Raw genomic sequence first — 23,879 nt, forward strand, 5'->3', positions numbered from 1 at the left:
GATAAATAAATTTAAAAATTAAAATAGATAAATAAAAAATAATAATAATACACTTTAGGTAATTCAAAGACGTGATGACTTTGGGGAGCCACGTGAAAACTTTAATCGAGATTGGGCAGATTACAAAAATGGATTTGGTGAACCAGCGAAGGAGTTTTGGTTGGGAAATGAAAATATTTATATGTTGACAAACAATGAGGAGTACACCCTTAGGGTAGAGCTAGAAGATTTTGAAGGTAACAAACGGTAAGTGTTTATACTCGGTATTTGTTTATTATATGTATGTATATGTAGCTGCCAGCTGGAATCAAGTCAAGTCCGTTTTTTGACTTTCTTGAGAAAACGGTAAAAGTGCATTAACTAAAACGCAAGATGCCACCATTTACAAAATACGTTAAACCCGTGAATGCTGGATCATATATAATGATTTCATGTAGTTGATTCTTGAATCTACTTGTGATTGGACGATCATTACATTTAATATTAAGAAAACATGATAAAAAACAACTGCACGGGTGTAGCCATAGAAACCAAGAGTTTTGTATATATTTTTACTACCATCCATGCTCCGTTTTTAATAACTATACTCAACAAAATTTTACCTATTTTTCGGGATTTGGGGCTTGAAAAATGTTTTATAAAATTTTCTTTTTTTTTCACATAGCTGAAGTATCTGACATCTGGTTGTATTGAATTTTGTAATTATGCAAATGCAGTCAAATGCAGCTATAGATCATTCCTGAAAACTTTGTAGCTTAAGCTTATCATCTAGAAAATATTAAGGTCTCAAAAACCAATTGAAAATTTATATTTTTTTTACATTTTGACTTTGAAAACTTGGGAAAAAATCGATAAAAATGCTTTCAAATGCGGAATTCAGAGGTTTGGTCAAACGTCTGCACCATAACCGTTTATTCATCGATTTTTACAAACGGTGCCTAAACGATGCCTTAAACGACGCCTAATTAGCTTACCTATTCAACAAAAATATGAAAGCCGGAGCACACAAATTGAAATTCGTATGATTTTTTCCGAAATCGTTATCGCAAAAATTCGCGCATTTGCTACAGCCGTGTTCCGGTGTATTGTCGTTTTATTGACTATGTCGATCTTCATAAGTATAATATGAGGAAGTAATAAATGAAAAATGAGTAATACGAGTATAACAATTTCGGCATTGACGGAATACGTGTTGCGTCTGTAATATGTTTGAGCTAAGTCATTTGTATAATTACAGGTATGCTCAGTATTCTCACTTTAAAATACACTCAGAGGCGGATTACTATAAGCTTGAGATCGATGGATATGAAGGAAACGCAGGGGACTCGCTTAACGATCCATGGTACGGATCAAATAATAGTCCGTTTTCTACATACAATAAAGACAATGACCGAAGCTCGCTCAACTGCGCAAGCATGTTAAAGGTAAGGAAAATTTATTGTTATGTTATGATTGTTACGTTAAATATTGTAATGAATGCGAAGATTGTAATTTATTCTTCTTTGGTTTGACTGATTACAAATAAATTCAGAGAACACATCTCTGAACCTAGTGCAGCTTGTTGTTATTGTTATTGCTTTGTTGCTTCTGCCTACGTTCTTAAACGCTGTATCCCTCTTTTCTCATCCTTCGTCACCGGCGAGAGCTGGAGGGTGGCTCGTCTGCATAGCAGAAATCACATCTACACCGATCGTCACAGTGGCCCTGTCGCAGTCACACAGTGGCCCTGTCACCAACGAAATCGAAACAAAAACAAATAAAGTACTTTATCGAAATCTTCTTGTTGCTGTAAATGCTTGAATCAAACGAGCCCTTTTGAAAAAGCTCAGTGGCTCAACAGCTTACTCGACTAAAGCTGCGCTGCCAGAAACGCCGGCAGAAAAATCGAATTTTCAAAATAATCTCGGTTTTAGTTTACAAGATGTAAAAAGTGGGACAAAAGTATTCAACTTTTATTCGAATACTGTATGTTTCAGGTGGAAACAAATGTAACGTATGATTCTGAAGTGCATTAATTTGTACTAAAACTTTTAAAAAATATGGTCTGTTGCCTATTCAATTCTATAGAAAAATTTGTTTTGAAAACCATCTAAAATGTTGTCCTCTTTTTTAATTTTGACTGGACTTTACAAAAATATATCCCTAAATTATACCTAAGTCTAAAAGCGCATTCTGCGCTTCGGAGCCGTTTGGGCTTAATCCGATTCTTTTGTCAACACCTCGCACGAAAAACGTTCAAAATATGATTTTGTGCGGGATTTAAGAGCTGTGATAGCCGTTTCTGACCTTTTTCGCGCGAGTGAAATATTAACAGTGACATATCACAGAAGTTTGGATACAAAATTTCGCTGCTTGAACTCTTATAGTCTCTGAGCACTAGGTGCCCCCCGCCTGTTAGCGTGGGTGCCTATTGGCTAGTGTCCCGTGAGGGGACGTATGATGCTGCACCTTTTACTGGTCGGCCATGTTTGCCGAGTTATGCGACATCATGGCACTATTTTCCACATATCGTCTGTTAGGAGAAGGGGGATTATAGTGCCAGATCGGGCCAGCTCGCCCGTTATACAGTTGCCTTCGATGTCCCGGTGGCCCGGGACCAAAATCAGGCTAACAGAAAATAGCTGAGCCATCTCGTGTAGAGATTTGCGGCAGTTTGCCACGGTGGTCGAGTTCAAGAAAATCAGCTCCAGCGATAACTTCGATCACCCGCGCCACTTCAAAGGTGGCAGGTTTTCATCCTTGATGCTGGATCGAGGGTTGTGGCGTGCGCACGTTGTTGAAGCAGAGTCAGGTACTCCTCACTCCAACGCTTCCAAAAGATCTGCTGGGCACAGGAAACTGCCAGCGCTGCTAGCGATCAAGTTGATTGACGTCTGGCTCAGGAGACTCCATCAGCGGACGACCAATTAGAAAATGTCCGGGTGTAAATGGCCCAGGGTTTTCTGAAATTGAGATAAGAGGACGAGAATTCATTACAGCCTGGATTTGGCAGACCAATGTCCGCAGCTCGTCCAATCCAAAAAGTGACGATCCCAAGTCGCGATAGAAAAGGCGCTGCTTGGCCGTCTTCACCGCTGCCTCCCACAAGCCGTCAAAATGCGGCGAGCGAGGCGGTATGAATCTCCAGTTGAAGCCGTTGTTGATGCAACGATTATGAACTTCAGCACGATGCTTCTCGCTCATAAATAGCCGCCGAAGGTGCTCTAGCTCGTTCCTTGCGCCCACAAAATTGGTGGCATTATCCCCAAATGCATCGGGGAAGCATCGAGCGTATGAGGGCGCTCAACAAAGCAGCAGTGGTTAGGTCCTTCACCAATTCCAACCAGACGGCCTTTGTTGAAAAACAGATGAACACGCAGATGTTCGATGTCATCGGTGCTCGACTGCGCCTATCTGGCTTATAGTAAAAGATATCGCAATAGTGAATTCCAGTGACGCTGAATGCGGGCGAATCCTGTACTCGATCCTTCGGTAGGTTAGCCATGATGTGTTCCACAAGACAAGGTCTGGACCGGCAGAAGATGACGCATTTTCGCAAAACTGTAAGCGAATCGTTCCAAGTAGCGAATGCGGACCAGCATGGTGATGATTTCTATGAAAGTCCGTAGTAATGGCGAACGTCAATGGATGATCCTTGGGCAAAATGATTGGGCGGCGTGCCTCGATGCCGAGAGTTGAGTGCCGCAGGCAGACACCAACACGAATTAGACCAAAGTCATCTATGAACGGCGAGAGCGAGATGATTCTGCTGGAAGCCTCAACGTATTTCCCTTTCCGCAGAGCAAGGTACTCAGGATACAGGTAGGCTCGTTGAACGTTGAACATAACAAATGCGATCCTTTGCGAAGGACCTCAGATGAGAGATCCGGTGACTTCGTCTACTGAGGAACTTCTGAAAGTAACCAAAAATGCGCATCATGACTCCAAATGAGTTGATGTGCTTAAACGAAAGCGAGATATCGGCACGCTCAGACGAAAGCAATACCCTATGTCGAATTTCTGGAAGATTGACTTCTGGCGAGTACCGTTCAGGCCAGCAACCTTTTTCTCCTTGCAAGAAGGCAGGTCCATTTATCCACAGATTAGAATGCAAGAGCTCCTGAGGCGTGGACCCCTTTGACAGAATGTCAGCTGGGTTCATTTCAGTTGGCACATAGCGCCAATCCATGCCCCTGTTGAGTTGTTATATGGCCGAGATCTTGTTAGAGACAAAAACGTTTAATTTGGATGGTTCCTCTTGTAGCCAAGATAGGACCACAGCTGAATCAGACCAACAAATGATTGGGCAGTCGAAGTTGTCCATTTTCCTGATTTCGCGAAGTAAATTGGCCAATAAGAACGCTGCGCATAGTTCAAGATTAGGCACCGTGAGTGTTTTCAGTGGGGCAACCCTAGTCTTCGAACAAAGAAAATGAACATTAGCGGCGGTATCCGTAAACGAACGAGCATAGATAAGAAAACTTTCCCTTTCGGCCTCTGGGACTTTACCAAGCACATCAGGCGAATTGGAACACCATTTCCGCAATTGAAAGTTCCCTCGAGCAAGAAGATCCGTGGTTTGACGCATAATATGACGCACTTCCTCGACCGAATTGCCTCCAGATATACGTAGAAGTCCTGTAGAATGGTTTCCGACCCCAATAGATACGAAGTCGACTCATGGCTACCTAATAAATAGCTCGAAAGCTAAAAACTGTGAAGGCATAAGCCTCCACAATACAGAGTATACACACACGAAATAGAGAACGCAATGAAGAGAACGGCTATACACACACGGAAGAGAGAACGCAACGAAGAGAACGGCTATACACACACGAAAGAGAGACGCAGACGACGGCCACGCAGCGAAGAGAGAACGCAACGAAGAGAACGGCTAGACACAGAGGAAAGAGAGCGAAGCGGCAGAGAAGCCGCCGATCGGCTTTACGCCCACGCAGCCGAGGAAAGGGCCGACGGCGAAGCAGAGAATACACCGACGCAGCCGATCACCCACGCCGCCGAGGCCGACAGCCGAAGCTGCGCAGCCACGAAGCGGCAGAGAAGCTGGAAAAGACAAAGCAGAGGCCTGGCACGGTCCAGGGCGGGCCAGACTCAGGAGTGATCTCCAAGGGCTGAACAAGACCGGTTGTGTGGCGGAAGAATAAGCCGCGACCGCGGTGAGTAAAAAGAAAAGAAGTTGTGAGCACGCGGTGTACGAAATAAGCCGACGTGACGAGGACCCGCCGCGGGATACCAGGACCCCAAAGGAGGGAAACAAGGGTGAGCCACCTCACGTATGTGAGCTCTGGGGGGGAACAGATCGGTGCAGTAGGCAGGCATAGACAGTTTTTACATATCCATGCACACATGTGGTTTAATATAAGTTTTTTGGCGCTTATTTCCCCGCAGCAGGCGCGGGATTGTAAGTAGGGAAATGATCCGAAAATAATAAAGACACCCACCTCCACCCACCTGTCTCAGAACATTCGCCCGTAGGAGTCACTCACTCCCCCTCCCCCTCTCTTCCCTTTTCCCGGGAGGCCCAGCGAAGTGGATGTGAGTCGTGGATCTCGCGGCATTCACCAAGCTGGTTTTTTCCCCCCCTGTACGTTTTCCCCCTGGGGACCCGGCGATGCTGGATGTGAGTCGTGGATTCACGCGGCATTCGCAAAGCTGGGTTCCCTCTCCTACACCCTCGCCCTGGGGACCTGGCGACGCAGATGTGAGTCGTGGATCATGCGGCATCTGCTAAGCTGGACTCCCCTCTCCCATACCCTTCCGATCCCTGATCCAAACCTCTTCTCCCGCCATACATGACCCGCAACGCACGTCTCTGCGGCCCCACACACGGCTTCAACCACGCCCCGTGGCCGGGCCAGGCCCGACCGTCCCACGATCCACCCCACGGGCGCGCTTTCGCCACGAGCGGCTCTCCCCTTAGGTCCTCACACAACAAATTTTGCTGTGGGGAAGGACCGGGCCCTGGACAGACTGAGAAGCTGTACCTCGGCCTGAGAACTTCCTTACAGATGGCGCCCGAGCAGGGACCCACGAGGGGAGAGTCGGTGAGCATAGGGACAAGTGAAAAGGGAACCAAGCAGCAGCCCACAATTAAAAGGCAAGACCCACAAAAGCAAAAACAGCAAACGATGCTTAGGACCCACGGATCAGGAAAAGCCGCAGGAGAAAGGTCAAATCAGTGATTAGCAGCCCCAAAATCAGAGTCCCGGCGAGTAGCCAGCACCAATCTTTGATACCCCGACTTATGTACAGCTGAGGCTGGTTTCTCTAATACCCCCTAGCAAAGGCCGCCGGCACGTGTCCCAGACGCGCCGGCAAAAACCACGCAGAAAACCACGCATCCAGCCACCAACGCGACAGAAAGAGACGGGGAGAGACGCCGAAGACCCAGCACCGCGTGCCGGGGGAAAATGGCCGCGGACGGCGCCTAAAACTTTGGCACGCGCCGGCGACAAAGCAGCACCAGCGACAGAGTAGCCAAGCAGCAGCAGCGGCAGGGCAACCAAGCAGCAGCGACAGAGCAGAGGCAGAGCAGAGAAGCAGCAGCGACAGAGCAGCGAGAGAGTGACCGAGCAGCCAAGCAGCGAAGCAGCGGTAGAACACGGAGCAGCGAGGGACAGCCGGCGAACGCAGAGGAGCAGCTACATGGCAGAGGAGCCCTCGGCCACAAAGCCATGGCCGCGGCCAATATAAGGCGGAGCAGGAACACCGGTGGAGGCAGTCGTTACCGGGCAGTCACACAGTTACCACCGAGCAGTCAGACAGAACTTTTCCCCGTACCGCGCCACGGATCCTTCGACAGGATCATCCAACCCAGTGCTGTGGATCCTAGTACAGGAGCACCGATCTAGGGCCGTGCCGCGTGTCCTTCGACAGGATCATCCAACCCAGTGCTGTGTATCCTAGTACAGGATCACCGATCTAGTACCGTGCCGCGTGTCCTTCGAACAGGATCCCTCACCCCAGTGCCGTGTATCCTAGTATAGGATCACCGATCCAGTACTGTGCCGCGTGTCCTTCGAACAAGACTCCCCACCCAGTGCCGTGTATCCTAGTACAGGAGCCCCAGACCGTGCTGATAAGGACTCGCACCGGTGCCACGATTAGTTTACCAGGATCAGGATGAACATCCGCTGGATAGCGTCCCGCAGGAAGGACGAGCTGCAGAGCCTAGCTAAGGAGTTTGGACTAGGAGAAACTGGGACTGTAGAGGACCTACGGAACCGGATCACCGCATTCATCGCACGCCCAGGGCACCCCGAAGCCGTGCAAGCAAGGCTGGACGAATTGGCCACGCACTTTGGGAACATCCCGAGCCCCAGGGACCACCGGAGTCCAGCCACGTCACCCGGGCCAGAGAGCCGGACGAAGATGGAAGACAGCAAGGAGGGACCAAAACTGCGATTAATCGTACCCGAACTGCCCAGCACGAGCCAAGGATCCACCCACACCCAACCGAGACACCGGCCGCTCAGGACGAGCAACCACGACGAGATGCCCCAGGACCACTCCAAGGAATCAGACCAGAGGCGGCCAGCAAGAACCACGAGCCAGGACCCACTACCACTGGACCAGTGGCCACGCCTAGCCACCAGACAACCACGGACGGAGAACAGCCACGTCTTCCTCAGGGACATTGGGTCTCACGCCCCGGAGGGGGTGATATTTCATACTCATTACTGGCGGACAAACTCCGGAAATGGGGCCACCGGCCGCTCAGGACGAGCAACCACGACGAGATGCCCCAGGACCACTCCAAGGAATCAGACCAGAGGCGGCCAGCAAGAACCACGAGCCAGGACCCACTACCACTGGACCAGTGGCCACGCCTAGCCACCAGACAACCACGGACGGAGAACAGCCACGTCTTCCTCAGGGACATTGGGTCTCACGCCCCGGAGGGGGTGATATTTCATACTCATTACTGGCGGACAAACTCCGGAAATGGGGAGTTACTTTCGACGGCCACGCGGACCCACTAGCGTTCATCGAAAGGCTCGAAGAGCGAGTGGAATCATCCGGCGGGAGCCCAGAGCAGTTGCCGCGAGCCATCTCCGGTCTCCTTACAGGTAAGGCCGAAGGATGGTTCCGAACTTTTTAGATGCAGGGACAGAATTGGACAGACTTTCGGAAAGAATTCCTAGAATTCTTCCTGCCCCCCAGATACTTCCAGCGGCTGGAAGACACCATACAAAGTCGGGAACAGAAGCCCAAGGAATCCTTCCGGGATTACCTTATCGAGTTGCGTCTGATGATGCAGCGAGCCCAGTATACTCGGGAACAGGAACTCGAGCGGATCTACGAAAATCTCCGGCCGGAGTATCAAATGTACACGCGCAGACAAGATTTCCGATCACTCACAGAATTGACCCAGCTCGTCTTGGCCTACGAAACCGCGCGGGACCGAGACGCACTCCGTAGCATCGGGACCACGCAGAACCATCGAGCCGCTTATATCGGCAATGGAACCAACCCACAACGAGGCAACACACACGAGACACCCGGGAAAACCGAGATCGCCAACCGAGGAATCGGCCAGGAGCAAGAGCAGGCGATCGATGTACAACGAGCCTGCCGGAACTGCGGGGAAAACGGCCATTTCAATGGTGCGTGCACGAACCGACAGAAGCTGTTCTGTTGGGAATGTGGCCACCGAGGGGTCCGGACCATAAACTGCTGCCGGAAACCCGCGTCGGGAAACGGGTCGGGTCTCCGTCCAACTGGGACATGGACGGAGGCGCGCACCCAGGAACAGGAGAAACCCACCCATTAAGCATTACCGGAGGAAGGATCGCTGCCCTGGAGGACTTTGGCAGAGACAGCTTCGGCTCCACTGGATCAATCCAGGGCCAGCTCGTCGAACCAGGAGTCACCAACAGGACACGGCAGGAACCAAAGGACTTTGGCAGAGACAGCTCCGGCTCCACTGGATCAATCCAGGGCCAGCTCGTCGAACCAGGAGTCACCAGCAGGACACAGCAGGAAACAGAGGACTTTGGCAGAGACAGCTCCGGCTCCACTGGATCAATCCAGGGCCAGCTAGTCGAACCAGGAGTCACCAATAGGACACAGCAACAAAACAAGGACTTTGGCAGAGACAGCTCCGGCTCCACTGGGTCAATCCAGGGCCAGCTCGTCGAACCAGGAGTCACCAATAGGACACAGCAGGAGCCAAAGGACTTTGGCAGAGACAGCTCCGGCTCCACTGGATCAATCCAGGGCCAGCTCGTCGAACCAGGAGTCACCAACAGGACACAGCAGGAAACAGAGGACTTTGGCAGAGACAGCTCCGGCTCCACTGGATCAATCCAGGGCCAGCTCGTCGAACCAGGAGTCACCAACAGGACACAGCAGGAAACAGAGGACTTTGGCAGAAACAGCTCCGGCTCCACTGGATCAATCCAGGGCCAGCTCGTCGAACCAGGAGTCACCAACAGGGCACAGCAGGAACCAAAGGACTTTGGCAGAGACAGCTCCGGCTCCACTGGATCAATCCAGGGCCAGCTCGTCGAACCAGGAGTCACCAACAGGACACAGCAGGAAACAAAGGACTTTGGCAGAGACAGCGACGGCTCCACTGGATCAATCCAGGGCCAGCTCGTCGAACCAGGAGTCACCAACAGGACACAGCAGAAAGCGGAAAACTTCGGCAGAGATAGCTTCAGCGCCGCTGAACTAACTCAGGGCCAGCTCATCGAACCGGGAGTCAGCAACAGGACCCAGGAATCACCAGAATACTCCAGCAAAGATAGTTGCGGCCCCGCGGGACCACTCCAGGGCCAGCTCATCGAACCGGGAGTCACCACGGAGTAACCCAGCACGACAGACATCACGCAAGCCACGAACCCCGATACCACAGGACGAAATCACAGAAACCCCGACGACGGACTACCAACTGGAGCCATTAGCCGACACCGAGATAGCTCGGGAACGCAACCCGTTTCGCCCAGCCGACTCGGATGACGACGAGAACGCGATCTTGGCCGCCATTACCGCCCTGAAAGTGGAGGACCTATCGCCGTGGCAGCAAGAAAATACCCAGCAGGCATCACAGACGCAGAGCAGGACCCACAACCTACGCCGACGCGAATGGAGACCCACGATCGGGACGCTCGTGATGCTACGCCAACATCACCTGTCCAAAGCGGCGGACAACTTCGCTGCCAAACTGGCTCCCAAATATGAGGGGCCTTACAAAGTGATTAAATTTATTTCTCCCACCATAGCACGACTCCAGAAGCATCCGGGAAGACAACGACGAACGGCCGGACTAGCCGACCTCAAGGCCTACCACGACAACGAGCACACACTCACCAGCGAAGACAACGATGACGACGACCCCAGCACCAGGAAAACCACGAGTTCATGAGGGCCACTTATGGTGGTGCGCTGCCATAATGTCCTCGCCCCGCAAGGGGCAACCGCTTGCACACGCATTAAGATAGCTTAACTCCCCTTATGGGATTAGAGTAAGAAATAGCCAGAAACTAGAAAATGCACCGATCAGGGAAACCCTGGGCACAGGACACATCAGTGGCATAGGTCAGGTTCTAACCAAACAAGGTTTGGTCCGCCCACCAGATCCGACATGGACAACCCAAGGACGAGCGACGTACAGCCCTAGAGGCAGAGGATGGCACGGAGGGGCATCCTAGGGGTGCGTCGCCGCCCAGCTCAAGGCAACCACGGTCCACGACCAGCCAACCACAAGCAAGACACCACTCTCCGGACCCCGTAAGCAGAACCGGGCAACACCACGCGAGCAAACCAAAGGAGGACAGCGACCTGTCATTGGGCTTGGAAGAAGCAGATGCGGGCGGACTGCTCACAGCGTTCGACGAGATGCCCGAGCTAAACGCGCTGCAGGAGGAGCAGGAATGGCCAATCGCCCCAGTCGCCTGGCGGGTCAGCACGCCTGACCGTCGCATCCCGCAAAGCCTGCTGGAAGGCGCCAGCGCTCAGGCGAACGCGGCGCGTCACGGGCATGTCACGGGCGCGTCACGGGCACGTAACGGGGACGGCCGGATCCGCAGCCTGGAATACCCCGACGGCCAACGCTTCCGCGTATACATCAGTGGAAACTTGGTGCGCATTTCACCGCGCCCCACCCCGAAGTAGGAAGGGAGTGTGAAGGCATAAGCCTCCACAATACAGAGTATACACACACGAAATAGAGAACGCAATGAAGAGAACGGCTATACACACACGGAAGAGAGAACGCAACGAAGAGAACGGCTATACACACACGAAAGAGAGACGCAGACGACGGCCATGCAGCGAAGAGAGAACGCAACGAAGAGAACGGCTAGACACAGAGGAAAGAGAGCGAAGCGGCAGAGAAGCCGCCGATCGGCTTTACGCCCACGCAGCCGAGGAAAGGGCCGACGGCGAAGCAGAGAATACAGAGACGCAGCCGATCGCCCACGCCGCCGAGGCCGACAGCCGAAGCTGCGCAGCCACGAAGCGGCAGAGAAGCTGGAAAAGACAAAGCAGAGGCCTGGCACGGTCCAGGGCGGGCCAGACTCAGGAGTGATCTCCGAGGGCTGAACAAGACCGGCTGTGTGGCGGAAAAATAAGCCGCGACCGCGCCGTGTAAAACGAAAAGAACAAGCTGTGACCACGCGGTGTACGAAATAAGCCGACGTGACGAGGACCCGCCGCGGGATACCAGGACCCCAAAGGAGGGAAACAAGGGTGAGCCACCTCACGTATGTGAGCTCTGGGGGGGAACAGATCGGTGCAGTAGGCAGGCATAGACAGTTTTTACATATCCATGCACACATGTGGTTTAATATAAGTTTTTTGGCGCTTATTTCCCCGCTGCAGGCGCGGGATTGTAAGTAGGGAAATGATCCGAAAATAATAAAGACACCAACCTCCACCCACCTGTCTCAGAACATTCGCCCGTAGGAGTCACTCACTCCCCCTCCCCCTCTCTTCCCTTTTCCCGGGAGGCCCAGCGAAGTGGATGTGAGTCGTGGATCACGCGGCATTCACCAAGCTGGGTTTTTCCCCTCCTGTACGTTTTCCCCCTGGGGACCCGGCGATGCTGGATGTGAGTCGTGGATTCACGCGGCATTCGCAAAGCTGGGTTCCCTCTCCTACACCCTCGCCCTGGGGACCTGGCGACGCAGATGTGAGTCGTGGATCATGCGGCATCTGCTAAGCTGGACTCCCCTCTCCCATACCCTTCCGATCCCTGATCCAAACCTCTTCTCCCGCCATACATGACCCGCAACGCACGTCTCTGCGGCCCCACACACGGCTTCAACCACGCCCCGTGGCCGGGCCAGGCCCGACCGTCCCACGATCCACCCCACGGGCGCGCTTTCGCCACGAGCGGCTCTCCCCTTAGGTCCTCACACAACAAATTTTGCTGTGGGGAAGGACCGGGCCCTGGACAGACTGAGAAGCTGTACCTCGGCCTGAGAACTTCCTTACAAAACGATGCAGGCTTAGTCCCATAGGTGACTGTATTTTGAAGTGTCTGAGTGTCGTCGTCAAGAGAGTCCCTCCACAATATGCATTGAAGTATGGTGTCAGGCATTGAGACGCGCACACACCTATACATTTTACCGATATCACCTGTAAGAGCAATGGAAAATGTACGAAAACGGTTGAGTGTGTGAAATAGCTTGGCTTGAATGGTGGGACCAGACATAAGCAGATCATTTAACGAAAGACCAGATTTGGTAGCTGCAGAGCCGTCGAGTACAACCCACAAATGCACTTGCACTTGTGCCTATCTTCCTTGGGCACTAGAGACATATGATCGAGGGACAGGTACTCCTGCATGAATGCCGAATATTTTTCATGAAGAGCTGGATTACGCACGAACTTGCGCTCCAAGTTTTCCAAGCGCCGCTTTGCTTGCAAATAGGAATCTCCCGAGGACTCTAAATTTCGCTTCATAGGCAAGCGGACAGAGTATTCCCCCGATTGGCTCAAAGATGTGCTGCACTTCCCAAAATTCACGAACCAAGTCAGCGAGCCGAGTGCTGTGATTGGTGTCATCCGAAGATTGGGTTGCGATAAACGACGAGGAGTTGGGGGCCAAGTGCCCGCCACCAGATAATCTAACAGGTAATCCAGGCGCCAGTTGAATTTATCCCACACACAGCAACTCAAAGAAAAGTCCGGCTTCGATGAGCAGATCTATCCGCTGCGGCTTATGAAACGAATGGTCAGCAAGCTGGATATTCAAATGTATAGGCCAATTAGCAGTGTTAATTGAGACGCGAGGTTGACTGTCCGTAATCTTCTGGGCAATCTGGTGAAATCTGAAATCCGCGATTTCAGAACGAGATCCCCCGAGATACCTTCAGTTGAGAAGCTAGAATCTCCTATGCCAGAGACTGCAGCAAGCAGCTTGGTTTTTCGCAGTTGATGTTGATTAGCTCGACGAGTAGTTACGAAATGCAATTGCGAGTCCGAGTCCAACAATGCGCGACATGGCATGAAAGTTCCAGCGCTGTTTTTGACGAGAACGACGACGGTGGCTAATAGAGCTCGCTCAGACGAACGCTGGGATATATGAGCTTGCGTCGAGGAGGGCGGTAGGAGGGCAATGCTACCATGGCGGTATGATTTGGCTGCGGCTCAATTGAAGAAACAGTATGGAAGGGCTCTGTTGGACGAAGGAAATGCAGAAGAGTGTGGTGCTTCGATTGGCAGGGACCTGATTTAAAATCTTTTAAGTGATGACCCTTTAGTAGGCAATTGACGCATAACAATAGCCTCTTTGCTTCCTTGTGACGATCATTTGGCAATCATATGGTTCGTGCCCTCACAGAACACCTCCTGTTTCCTGTAAACAGGAGCGCACGATGCTCTAAACGATTTTCGATGATGCGTACTCACGGTTTCCCCTGACTTGCCAACCTGACCATCTTGCCATTGCATGGAGTGGTAAATGCCCTCAAGTGAACGACATCTTTGTTCCTAAAGGCAGATAATTTCTCCTAGGATGGAAGATCGTGATTCGACGACGCTAATTCCCATTAAAGTCTGCCCAATTTTTCCAGAGTGCGTGGACGATGATGCAATCATCTATTTCCTCCTTAGTTTCCAATGCATCCAACGCGCGAAGTTGTGAGGTGACGGCATCCGTAAACGCCCGCAGAGAAACAACAGATGAGTCCCCACGCGCCAGCCCTAATATTTCTCTAATGTGTGCCTGTAGAGTGTGACGTTTATTAGCAAATCGATTTTTGAGAATATCTAATGCGGTTTTGTAATTGGCCTCGCTCATCTCCAACGGCGCTCCGCTCAAACAAGACGGCAAATGCTGTAACTTCTCCATAGAAGTCAGCTCAGTTTGACTATCAATCACAGCTGTGGACATGGAATAGAAGCTTGTCCACTCTGTGGCAAGCGCCACATTATGAACATTATGAATTGGGATTCACTTGGGTTCATTTGAAACGTGGAACAATGCGTGGGCTGCGAAAGCTTGCCCCACTCACGCTGTAGAATGGTCCTCAAAGATAGTGTTACGGCAGAAACCGCAGTGGCAGCTGTAAATATCACTGCGCCTAACAGCACAGACGTTAACAGCACAAACTCTAACAGCGCCGAGCAAAGGGTTAATCACGGCGAACGGCAGCTATAGGCCAGGAAGAGGAAGAACGAAAAAAAAGGCAGCGGAAAAAGTTTACTGAAGCGGTACAAGATTTTTAGCTCTAGCTCCCATAGTTTAACACCCCGCCCCGATATTGTATATGAAACACCTGAATAAAACCAACTTGAAGAACAAACCACGGGAGGCCTATTGAACGTGAGAGGCTTATCAAACGTACGGCCCCAGATTTGGAGGCGTTGCCCGGCGCGGCAATAGATAGGATGGACAAATAAAATTTTCCTGGTATATCACTGGACATAGACTCAAAATCCATTTCTTCCAAACTGGTGAAATTAGATTTCAGCTCCGTCAATAATTCCAACAATCACGATCTTTGGTTCGCTACTTTTCGACAAATGTTACGTTGAACCTTCGAATTTGATTTAATGAACTACTTGAAACACAACTAACACACGACAAGTCCACGGCGATCACGTCGTGGTCACCAAAATGTTGGAAGCTGCCGAGCTTTTTCGGCAACTCTGACTCCAAAATATACAAGAAAAAAATTGCTCCGTTTGTATACCCGATACTCAAAATGAGTATTGAGGTATATTAGATTTGTGGTAAAAGTGAGTGTGTGTAACGTCCAGAACAACCCCATAAAGTATTTAGATTGAGCCATGTCTGTCTGTCCGTCTGTCCGTCCGTCCGTCTGTCTGTCCCCTTCAGCGCCTAGTGCTCAAAGACTATAAAAGCTACAGCAACGATGTTTTGGATCCAGACTTCTGTGATATGTCACTGCTACAAGAATATTTCAAAACTGTGCCCCGCCGACTTCCGCCCCACAAAGGGCGAAAATCTGTGGCATCCACAATTTCGACGATACGAGAAAACTAAAAACGCAGAATCGTAGAAGATGACTATATCTTCTAGAGTGCAAAATCTGAATCAGATCGTATACATTTTATAGCCAGAATCAAGAAAACAATTTCATTCTTTCTCGCTCTGTCTCTCTCTAACACACAGGTTTCATGGTCGGTTTTGCCAATTGCAAAATATGAGTTCAAGGATCTTAGAACCTATAAGAGCCAGAGCAACCAAATTTGGTATCCACACTCCTGTGATATCGGTCCTTGACTATTTTGTGTCAAAATTTCGCCACACCCCCTTCCGCCCCCGCAAGGGACGAAAATCTGAGGCATCCACAAATCTCAGAGACTATTAAGGCTAGAGTAACCAAATTTGGTACACACTCTCCTTTAATAACTCTCCTCTTTTATAAAACGTATATGTCAAAATTTCGCCCCACTCCCTTCCGCCCCCACAAAGGACGAAAATCTGTTGCATCCACAATATTGCAGATTCGAGAAAACTAAAAACGCAGAATCATAGATATTGACCATATCTATCAGATTGCTGAATCTGGATCAGATCAGATAATTTTTATAGCCAAAAGGAACAAATAAATTTGCACTGGCTACGCAGCGCCCGACGTCACGCTCAGACTGATTTTCTGTCTCTCTCGCACGCACTCTTTGTCGTGTCGTTCAATATTAGCGGCGTCTGCCGGAGGAGAGCCATACTGACTTAGTATCGGGTATAACTGTAGAGTTGCGATGACCGCAGCAACTCACAACGTTCCCCCTCGTTAAGGTTACAATTTGGCGTTTATTGTTTGATTGTTTGTGTGTTTTTTGTTCGAGGCCGTGGACTTAGATTTAGGCTTTTTGGCGACAAAGAGTACTGCTGACCGACTTCCTCGAATAGGAACGACCGACTAGACAGAAGGATGGATCGAAGCAGTGGCTTATAACAATTAATAACTTTACATAGGCTGCTGCTCCGAACAGTACAATTCCGTTTTTGAGGGATTTACTCCCAGGCCGGGCGATTCTGTCCATTTAGATAGTTTCGCTAGCTTTGCGGTATTTTCACGGGAAGATATTTGCAACGTCATCCGCATAGGCAACGACTTTGCAGCCGCCCCTTCCAGGTCATATAGAATCTGGTTGACTGCTATGTTTCAAAGATGATGAGACAGGACGCCACCTTGCGGGGTGTTTCTGTTGACATACCTTGACTGGGCGGACGATTCCATTAATGATCAGCATCATGATCAATGCGCATCACCAAGTCACGGTCCACAACGTTGTGGATGGCTCCCTTAATATCGAGAAAGGCTTTCAGTGAATATTCTTTGAGATGCAGAGATATCTCTACCGCTGAGAATACTTCATGAAGAGCCGTTTCCGTGGAATTTCCTTTCCGGTAGGCATGCTGTGCTGTCAGGCAACTGAGGGTGTATAGTTGTCCTCAGTTACAGCCCGACGAGTCTTTCAAAGGTTTTGAAGGACGATGTCTAGGTCTGTCAGCTGTCTATGTCACCCATGATCAAGTTGTACATAAAAATCCCACCAAGCTTTTTTATACGGTTAACTAAGGATGGGAGGTTTACTAATAGCAGTCTACTAGAGTAAGATGGAAGTCTCACACCCGCATCCCAGTCAAGGCCCCGCAGAGCAAAGAGTAAGAAGTTTTTCTGTACTGATTCTGTACGGTCCTCGTGTCCTTTGTACTGAGGGCACCATATACAGGATCCGTATTCTAAGATCGGACGAACAAGCAAGGTATAGAGAGTCTTTGTTATATATTCTTATGACCACCTCTTTAACCCAAGCACGCCCATGGCCTTATTTACCATGGTAGAAATGTGTTCAGAAAACTTAAACTTGATGTCTAACATAACCACCAGGGTGATTCTCTCAAGAGAACCACCAAATAGGGTATAGGGTTAATTATTATAATCTTCCATTCTTTTCCCACGAGCTGCGGAGAATGTGTGTGCACCACAAGCGCATCGTCAGTGTTGCAGCTTCGCGAACACCCTCTTGCTTTGCGGGGCTGCTTATTTTCGGTACTCTCCCTAGGAATGTCCTCTTATTCGTAGCTGACCTACCTATGTAGGTCTTTAAATTAGCTTAGTTTGGTGGTACAACGTCTGTACTCTGAGCCCGGTTTCTGCGCAAGTTGTTTCCTGGTTCTGGTCGTCCTCTTTTTAGACGCCCGTATTGCTGAGTCTGCGGAAGACTGCACTTGGCCGATGGCTTGGGCTGGAGTGGGGGAAGTGCGCGTGACCTGATGTCTTTGGTCAGCGTTATGGAGTCGGCGCGTGTTGATCGGTGGCTACGTGTGGAGAGGGGGTGTTGGTAAATAATGTATGCGGGGTGTTGTGTGAGATCTTGTATGGTTTTATACTTATAATATGTCGGGGGAAGGATGGTATCGAACCCTTGTAGGTTCGTTACACCCTCCCCTTTCTTCCCCGGCGAGAGTTACGACGACTCATGGGTCGGGCTCTTGTGGTTTCTTCTGTGGTCTTCGTCAGCGGATTTGTGGGGTCGTGAGCGTTCTCTTGCTGGCGTCAGCGCTGTTCGATTAATTGGTATTCGCGCGGTTCGCTTGCATTCTCGGCGGTATTATGCCATCGGGCTCGCTTTTTGCCGATGCTGTCTTTTGGCCTGGTATCCCGGGATTTGCTGACTCTGCGGTGCCCTCTTGGTTGGGGCGTCGGGTTAATGTCTCGTTGCTTTCCTCGTCGATGTCCGCATTCTCAGGTAGGTAAATGGATTCTTCGGACTCGTGATCGGGGAACTCTCTCAGGTCGTTGACGTTTGCGGTCTTCTGTTTTCGGCTTTCGCAATGTTGCAAGTTGGCGTTGTTTGGCGATGGAAAACTTTTGACCCGGTAGAGGCCGTTCAACTTCGGGGCTAGCTTTGCCGCAAAGCCCGTTTGAGAGGTGGTGTTGGCGTAGTAGTACCAACGACCCGAAGGCGGGGCGCCAAAGTCGCTGGCGGAGGTTGTAATGTCTCCCTTGCTGTTGACTGGATCTCTGGATGTTGTTCCGGACGATGGCGAACACTTCTTTCAGCCTCGTCGCTTTGCTGATGGCCGTCTCTGGCGTACTCCCTGTCCCGGGCATGACTCCGTCGTAGAGAGTGTCGGGGCTCTCTTCCTTGCAGGAGGAAGGCGGGGCTGAATCCGGTCGTCTCGGAGACGCTGGAATTGATCGCCAATGTCATCTCGGGTAGGAGTTCGTCCCATGAATTCTGGTGGTCGTCGACGAACTGTGCGATCATCGTTTTCACAGTCCGATTGGCTCTCTCCGTCGGGTTTTCTTGGGGGCAATACGGTGCTGTGTGTTGCAGCTCCATTCCTGCGGTTCGCAGGAATGTTCTGAACGATCGGCTGGTGAACTAGGTTCCGTTGTCGTAGACGAATAGTTTCGGCACGCCGAAGCTGCTCAGTATTCGTTCTATGAAGGCTCGTTCGAGGTTCACCAGTTCGACCCACTTAGAGAAAGTGTCGAAGAATACCAGTAAGATGGTGTTCCCGTGCTTGGACCGTGGTAATGATCCGACGAAGTCGTCTCACAGGGTGGCGAAGGGTTCTTCGGCTTTACGTGTGAGCATCCTGCCCACGGCCTTTCGCTGCGTGGCTTTGAACTTCTGACAGCTTACGCAGCCCTGCACGTATCGTCGCACGTCTCGGTGTAGTCCTGGCCAGTAATATCGTTGCGTTGTCCTCAGGATGGTTTTCCGGATGCCAGCTGTCGGTTCGTCATGGCATTCGCGGAGTACTCTCGTCCGGCCGTTTTTAGGCACGCATAGTTTCCACGGTATGTGGTCGTCGTCGTCGGCTCCGTGTCCTAGATAGCGGTATAGCTGCCCATTTTCGTGCGTGTAGTCCTGGTACTTCTGGGGTTCGTCTTGGACTTGTTGGATCCTTTGTTTAAACTAGGTGCATGCTGTGTCGCCTTCCTCCTCGATGCGGGAAAGTGTTTCCAGTGGTTGTCTTGACAGTGCGTCCGCGACTACGTTCTGGTTGCCGGCCCGATAGTGCACGTCGTATTGGTATTGCTGTAGTTCGAGCGCCCATCTTGCTACTCTACCGTAAGGGCTCTCGAGGGTATTCAGCCATTTTAGTGCGAGATGATCGGTTATGACGTCGATTCGGTAGCCTTCTAGATAACATCGCAGTTTTCGGATCGCCCAGATGACGGCGAGGCGAGGCCGAGTAGTTTTCTTCTGCCTTGTTGAGGCGTCGACTGACATATGCGATGACCCGCTCTTTCCCTTCGATCTCGTGGGTGAGGACATTGGTTGGACTACGGTGGCAAAGTTTGGGACAAATCTGCGGTACCACCCGGCCATGCCCACGCATTGTCGTAGCTTCTTCAGGTTGGTCGGCGGCCTCAGATCTTTTACGGCTGCGATTTTGTCGCTGATCATGTGGCACAAGTATTTTATCCGGCGTTGGAAGAAGGCGCACTTGTCCGTGTTGATCCGTAGGTTTGCCTTGCGTAGTCGTGTGAAAACTTCTTTCAAGTTGTTCAGGTGCTCAGTGTAGCTTTTCCTGACGATGACGATGTCGTCGAGATATGCGAACGCGAGCGGTTCCATATCCGCGCCGATAATGGCGTCGAGAGTCCGTTGAAACCTGGCTCCCGCGGAATTTAAACGGAAAGGCATTACTTTCCATTGGTATAATCATCTGCCGGGTATCGTGAATGCCGTGGCTTTCCGGCTGTCGCGGGCCATTGGTATCTGCCAATACTCATTTTGAGTATCGGGGTATATTAGATTTGTGGTAAAAGTGGATGTGTGTAACGTCCAGAAGGAATCGTTTCCGACCCCATAAAGTATATATATTCTTGATCAGCATCGATAGCCGAGTCGATTGAGCCATGTCCGTCTGTCCGTCTGCCCGTCCGTCCGTCTGTCCGTCTTTCCGTCCCCTTCAGCGCCTAATGCTCAAAGACTATAAGAGCTAGAGCAACGATGTTTTGGATCCAGACTTCTGTGATACGTCACTGCTACAAAAATATTTCAAAACTTCGCCCCGCCCACTTCCGCCCCACAAAGGGCGAAAATCTGTGGCATCCACAATTTTAAAGATACGAGAAAACCAAAAACGCAGAATCGTAGAGAATGACCATATCTTTTAGACTGCAGAATCTGAATTGGAACGTATTATTATTATAGCCATCATCAAGAAAACAATTTCATTTTTTCTCGCCCTGTCTCTCTCTAACACACAGGTAGCATAGGCGGCTTTGCTTAGAGTAAAACATTAGCGCCTAGATCTCAGAGACTATAAAAGCTAGAGCAACCAAATTTGGTATCCACACTCCTAATATATCGGACCGAGACGAGCTGGTTTCAAAATTTCGCCACACCCCCTTCCGCCCCCGCAAAGGATGAAAATCTGGGGATATTCATAAATCTCAGAGACTATTTCTAGCCTTAATAAACCAAATAACCGTAACCAAATTTGGTATCCGCACTTCTGTTAGATCTCACTATAAAACGTATATCTCAAAATTTCGCCCCACCCCCTTCCGCCCCCACAAAGGACGAAAATCTGTTGCATCCACAATATTGCAGATTCGAGAAATCTAAAAACGCAGAATCATAGAGAATGACCATATCTATCCGGTTGCTGAATCTGGATCAGATCGGATCATTTTTATAGCCAAAAGCAAGAAATCAATTTGCAGTGGCTACGCAGCGCCCGACGTCACGCGCAGACTGATTTTCTGTCTCTCTCGCACGCACTCTTCGTCGTGTCGTTTAATATTAGCGGCGTCTGACGGAGGAGAGCCATACTGACTTAGTATCGGGTATAACTGTAGAGTTGCGATGTCCGCAGAAACTCACAACGTTCCCCCTCGTTCAGGTCTAGGGTCGTGATGAAGTGGGTATTTCGGAGTCGCTCTAGTATGTTGCTGATCCTGGGTAGCGGGTACACGTCCGGGATAGAACGCTCTTTTAGCTGCCGATAATCACCGACATAGCTCCAGGCGTGGTGCTGTGCCGCATGCCGGCGTCCTACGAGGTGTTGCCCGGGAGGCGTTCCATGATGTCGGGGACGATCGATGGTGCGTCGGCTCAAGGTGCATCGGGGTTCCGATGGGTGCCTCGTCTGGAGGACGCGGGAGTAGCGGGTCGGTCGTTGTCGTAGGGATCGTTTTCGCGTCGATGGCGGTGTCCTTTCCCTTCGTTGGTGGAACCGCGTCGGTGCCTTCGGGAGACCGGCTCGCTTTCTTCGTTGCTTTGCTTAGTTTTGGGTTACTCGGAGTGGGCCTGGGGCTAGTGTGCCACGTCGTGGCCGTGGGTTCTGTGTTCCTTGTTCCTTGTGCTCTTATGTCGTGTCGTGGCGGGGAATTCGTTGGCGGCGGAGGTCTCGAGCTCGTGGGTCCGGCGTGTACTTGGCTGGCGGTGACCATCGGCGTGTTTGGGATGGGGCGTTGGGAGCCTTGGAGATGGAGGCGCGTGGTGTCACATTGTATTGTGGTTTCAATGGCGCACAGGAAATCCATTCCTATGATTGCTTGCTCTACCATGTTGCTCTTGCTCGTCTAGTTTGACGCGCGCTAGCAAGATCTGAGTTATCTCGCGAGCTGAGCCGTCGGGTCGAGTTTGCGGGCGAGATCGGCGTTGATGAAGCTTCGCGACGCCCCGACCGTGGTTTCCGTGCGCCGTCCTCCGATGGTCACTCTCGCCGTTATCCGGCACATGTTGCACATGTTGCGCCGTTGGCCGCGTGTACCTGGGCGGTTGTCGAGGGGGGATGAGGGTCGCCGGTACGTTTCGTTCCTGGACACTCGCGAACTCTGTGGCCAACATTGTTAATTGCGTCAGACTTCTCAGTTCGTGCCTTCGTACGTACAGCTGTTACGCCGGGAGGGTGTTGTCATAGATTCGGCTAAGCTCCTTGGCGTCGTCGTACCTGGCGTGGTGCATGAGTAACCGCAGCTCGATGATGAAATCCTTGAACGGTTCGCCCACCGCTTGTTTGCGGTCCCTGATCTGGTCTTCCAATTGCTCGAAGTACCGGGGAGGCAGGAAAAAGGCTAGGAATTCCTGGCGGAAATCGGCCCATGAGGCGCTCTGGAGTCGGCTGGTGCGGAACCAACGGTTGGCTCGGTCGGTGAGGAGCTCCGCCATGGCTCGCGGCAGGTAGTTCATATCTACCACGTACGAGAGGGCACGCTCTTCCAGTAGTTCGACGAACGACAGTGGGTCGTCCTGCCCGTCGAACTGGATTCCCCACTTTCGGATCCGTTCCGCCATCTGTGCGCCGTGACTGTAGTAATGACCGTCTGTGAGGCCATTTCCTCCTGCTGTCGGCAAGATCCGTCTCATGGGCGAGGGCCTTGGCTCCGGGGGCGGGGGCTTCGGTAGATCTTCGACGGTTATCGATGTTGGTGAGGTGCTGACTTTGCCCTCCATGACTCCCGGAACTTGTAGGCTGAGTTTGGGATCCATCTTCCGCTTCTCCGTTAGTGCTGAGGTGTCGGGCTCGGGCGATCTGGCTCGTCCTGGCGATCTGGCGTACTGCCGCTCGAACTCTGCCAACCTGAGCCAGGCATCGTGTTCGAGGGGCCCGGCGACTAGTTCGGCGAAAGAAAGATCTTCCACGTTACCCTCGCGGCTGAATCCGAATTACTCCGCGAAGGAGTCCAGCTCCTTTCGGCGGCGTTTGTGTATCCAGCCAGTACTCACCCCTGGGTTGGCGACAAATTCTCCAGGGTAATACCCACTGGGCTGTTCCTCTGTATGGGATTCCATCGCTCCGATTGTTACTCGAGGTGGCTGTTTCGCTGGGCTTGCGCTTTTCCTTCACTAGGGCAATGTATGGCTGTCGAGCTTCGCGGCTGACGCTTCGAATTTCTTCTCAGGGGTGACGGCACTGCTCGCGTTTCTCTGTCTCTGTGTCGCGCTTTCGTCTGCTCGTTGCGCAACTCTTGCCGTTGGTATTGTGCGAGGTCTGGGTTTTTTTCGGGTTGTTCTCTTGTGTTCTTCTCTAGTGGCCGTGGGGTTTTATTCCACAAACCCTTGCTGACGTTCCCTTGGGTCCCTGCACACAAGAATTTGTAGAAGTAGATGGAACTTTAAGGGTGGCGTCGGGCGTGGCCTATCGTAGAGGGGGCGGATCGGGGCTAGAGTGGGGCTAGAGTGGGCGTCGCTCGTCGTGTATACAAAACGGCGTGTATACAAAAATTCAACCAACTTTCAAAATAAACAAAATTTTTTTTTAATTACGTTAGGTTGAAAATTAAATAAGAAATAATATTTTTTAGTAAAAATAACCATTAAAAAACCTTTATCGATCTACAAAAACAAAAAGTAGCATAGTTTACTTAAGAATATTTTTCTTTAGAATGCAGTTTGTTTCATGAAGATATATTTAGTTCAAAAGTTATTAATTTAGCAAGCTGAAACGGCGAAATGTCCCACTGTGCGTCGTAAAGTGT

The 23,879-nt window shown here is 50.9% G+C and overlaps 1 protein-coding gene across 3 annotated transcripts in view; it reads left to right on the forward strand.

Annotated features, from left to right (window-relative positions):
• LOC26532507 (angiopoietin-related protein 1) overlaps window positions 1-23,879 on the forward strand; it is a 104,765-nt gene that overhangs the window by 55,210 nt on the left and 25,676 nt on the right. For 2 of the 3 annotated variants that reach the window (XM_033377386.1, XM_033377385.1), the window contains exons 6-7: window positions 59-246; window positions 1,238-1,424. In XM_033377386.1, coding sequence (XP_033233277.1) covers window positions 59-246; window positions 1,238-1,424 — 375 coding nt within the window. Of the gene's footprint in view, window positions 1-58; window positions 247-1,237; window positions 1,425-23,879 lie in introns of those variants that run through there. The other variant, XM_033377387.1, reaches the window with a different exon arrangement.

This window comes from Drosophila pseudoobscura, chromosome 3 (genome assembly GCF_009870125.1).
Source record: "Drosophila pseudoobscura strain MV-25-SWS-2005 chromosome 3, UCI_Dpse_MV25, whole genome shotgun sequence".
In the NCBI taxonomy this organism is placed as follows: Eukaryota; Metazoa; Arthropoda; class Insecta; order Diptera; family Drosophilidae; genus Drosophila; species Drosophila pseudoobscura.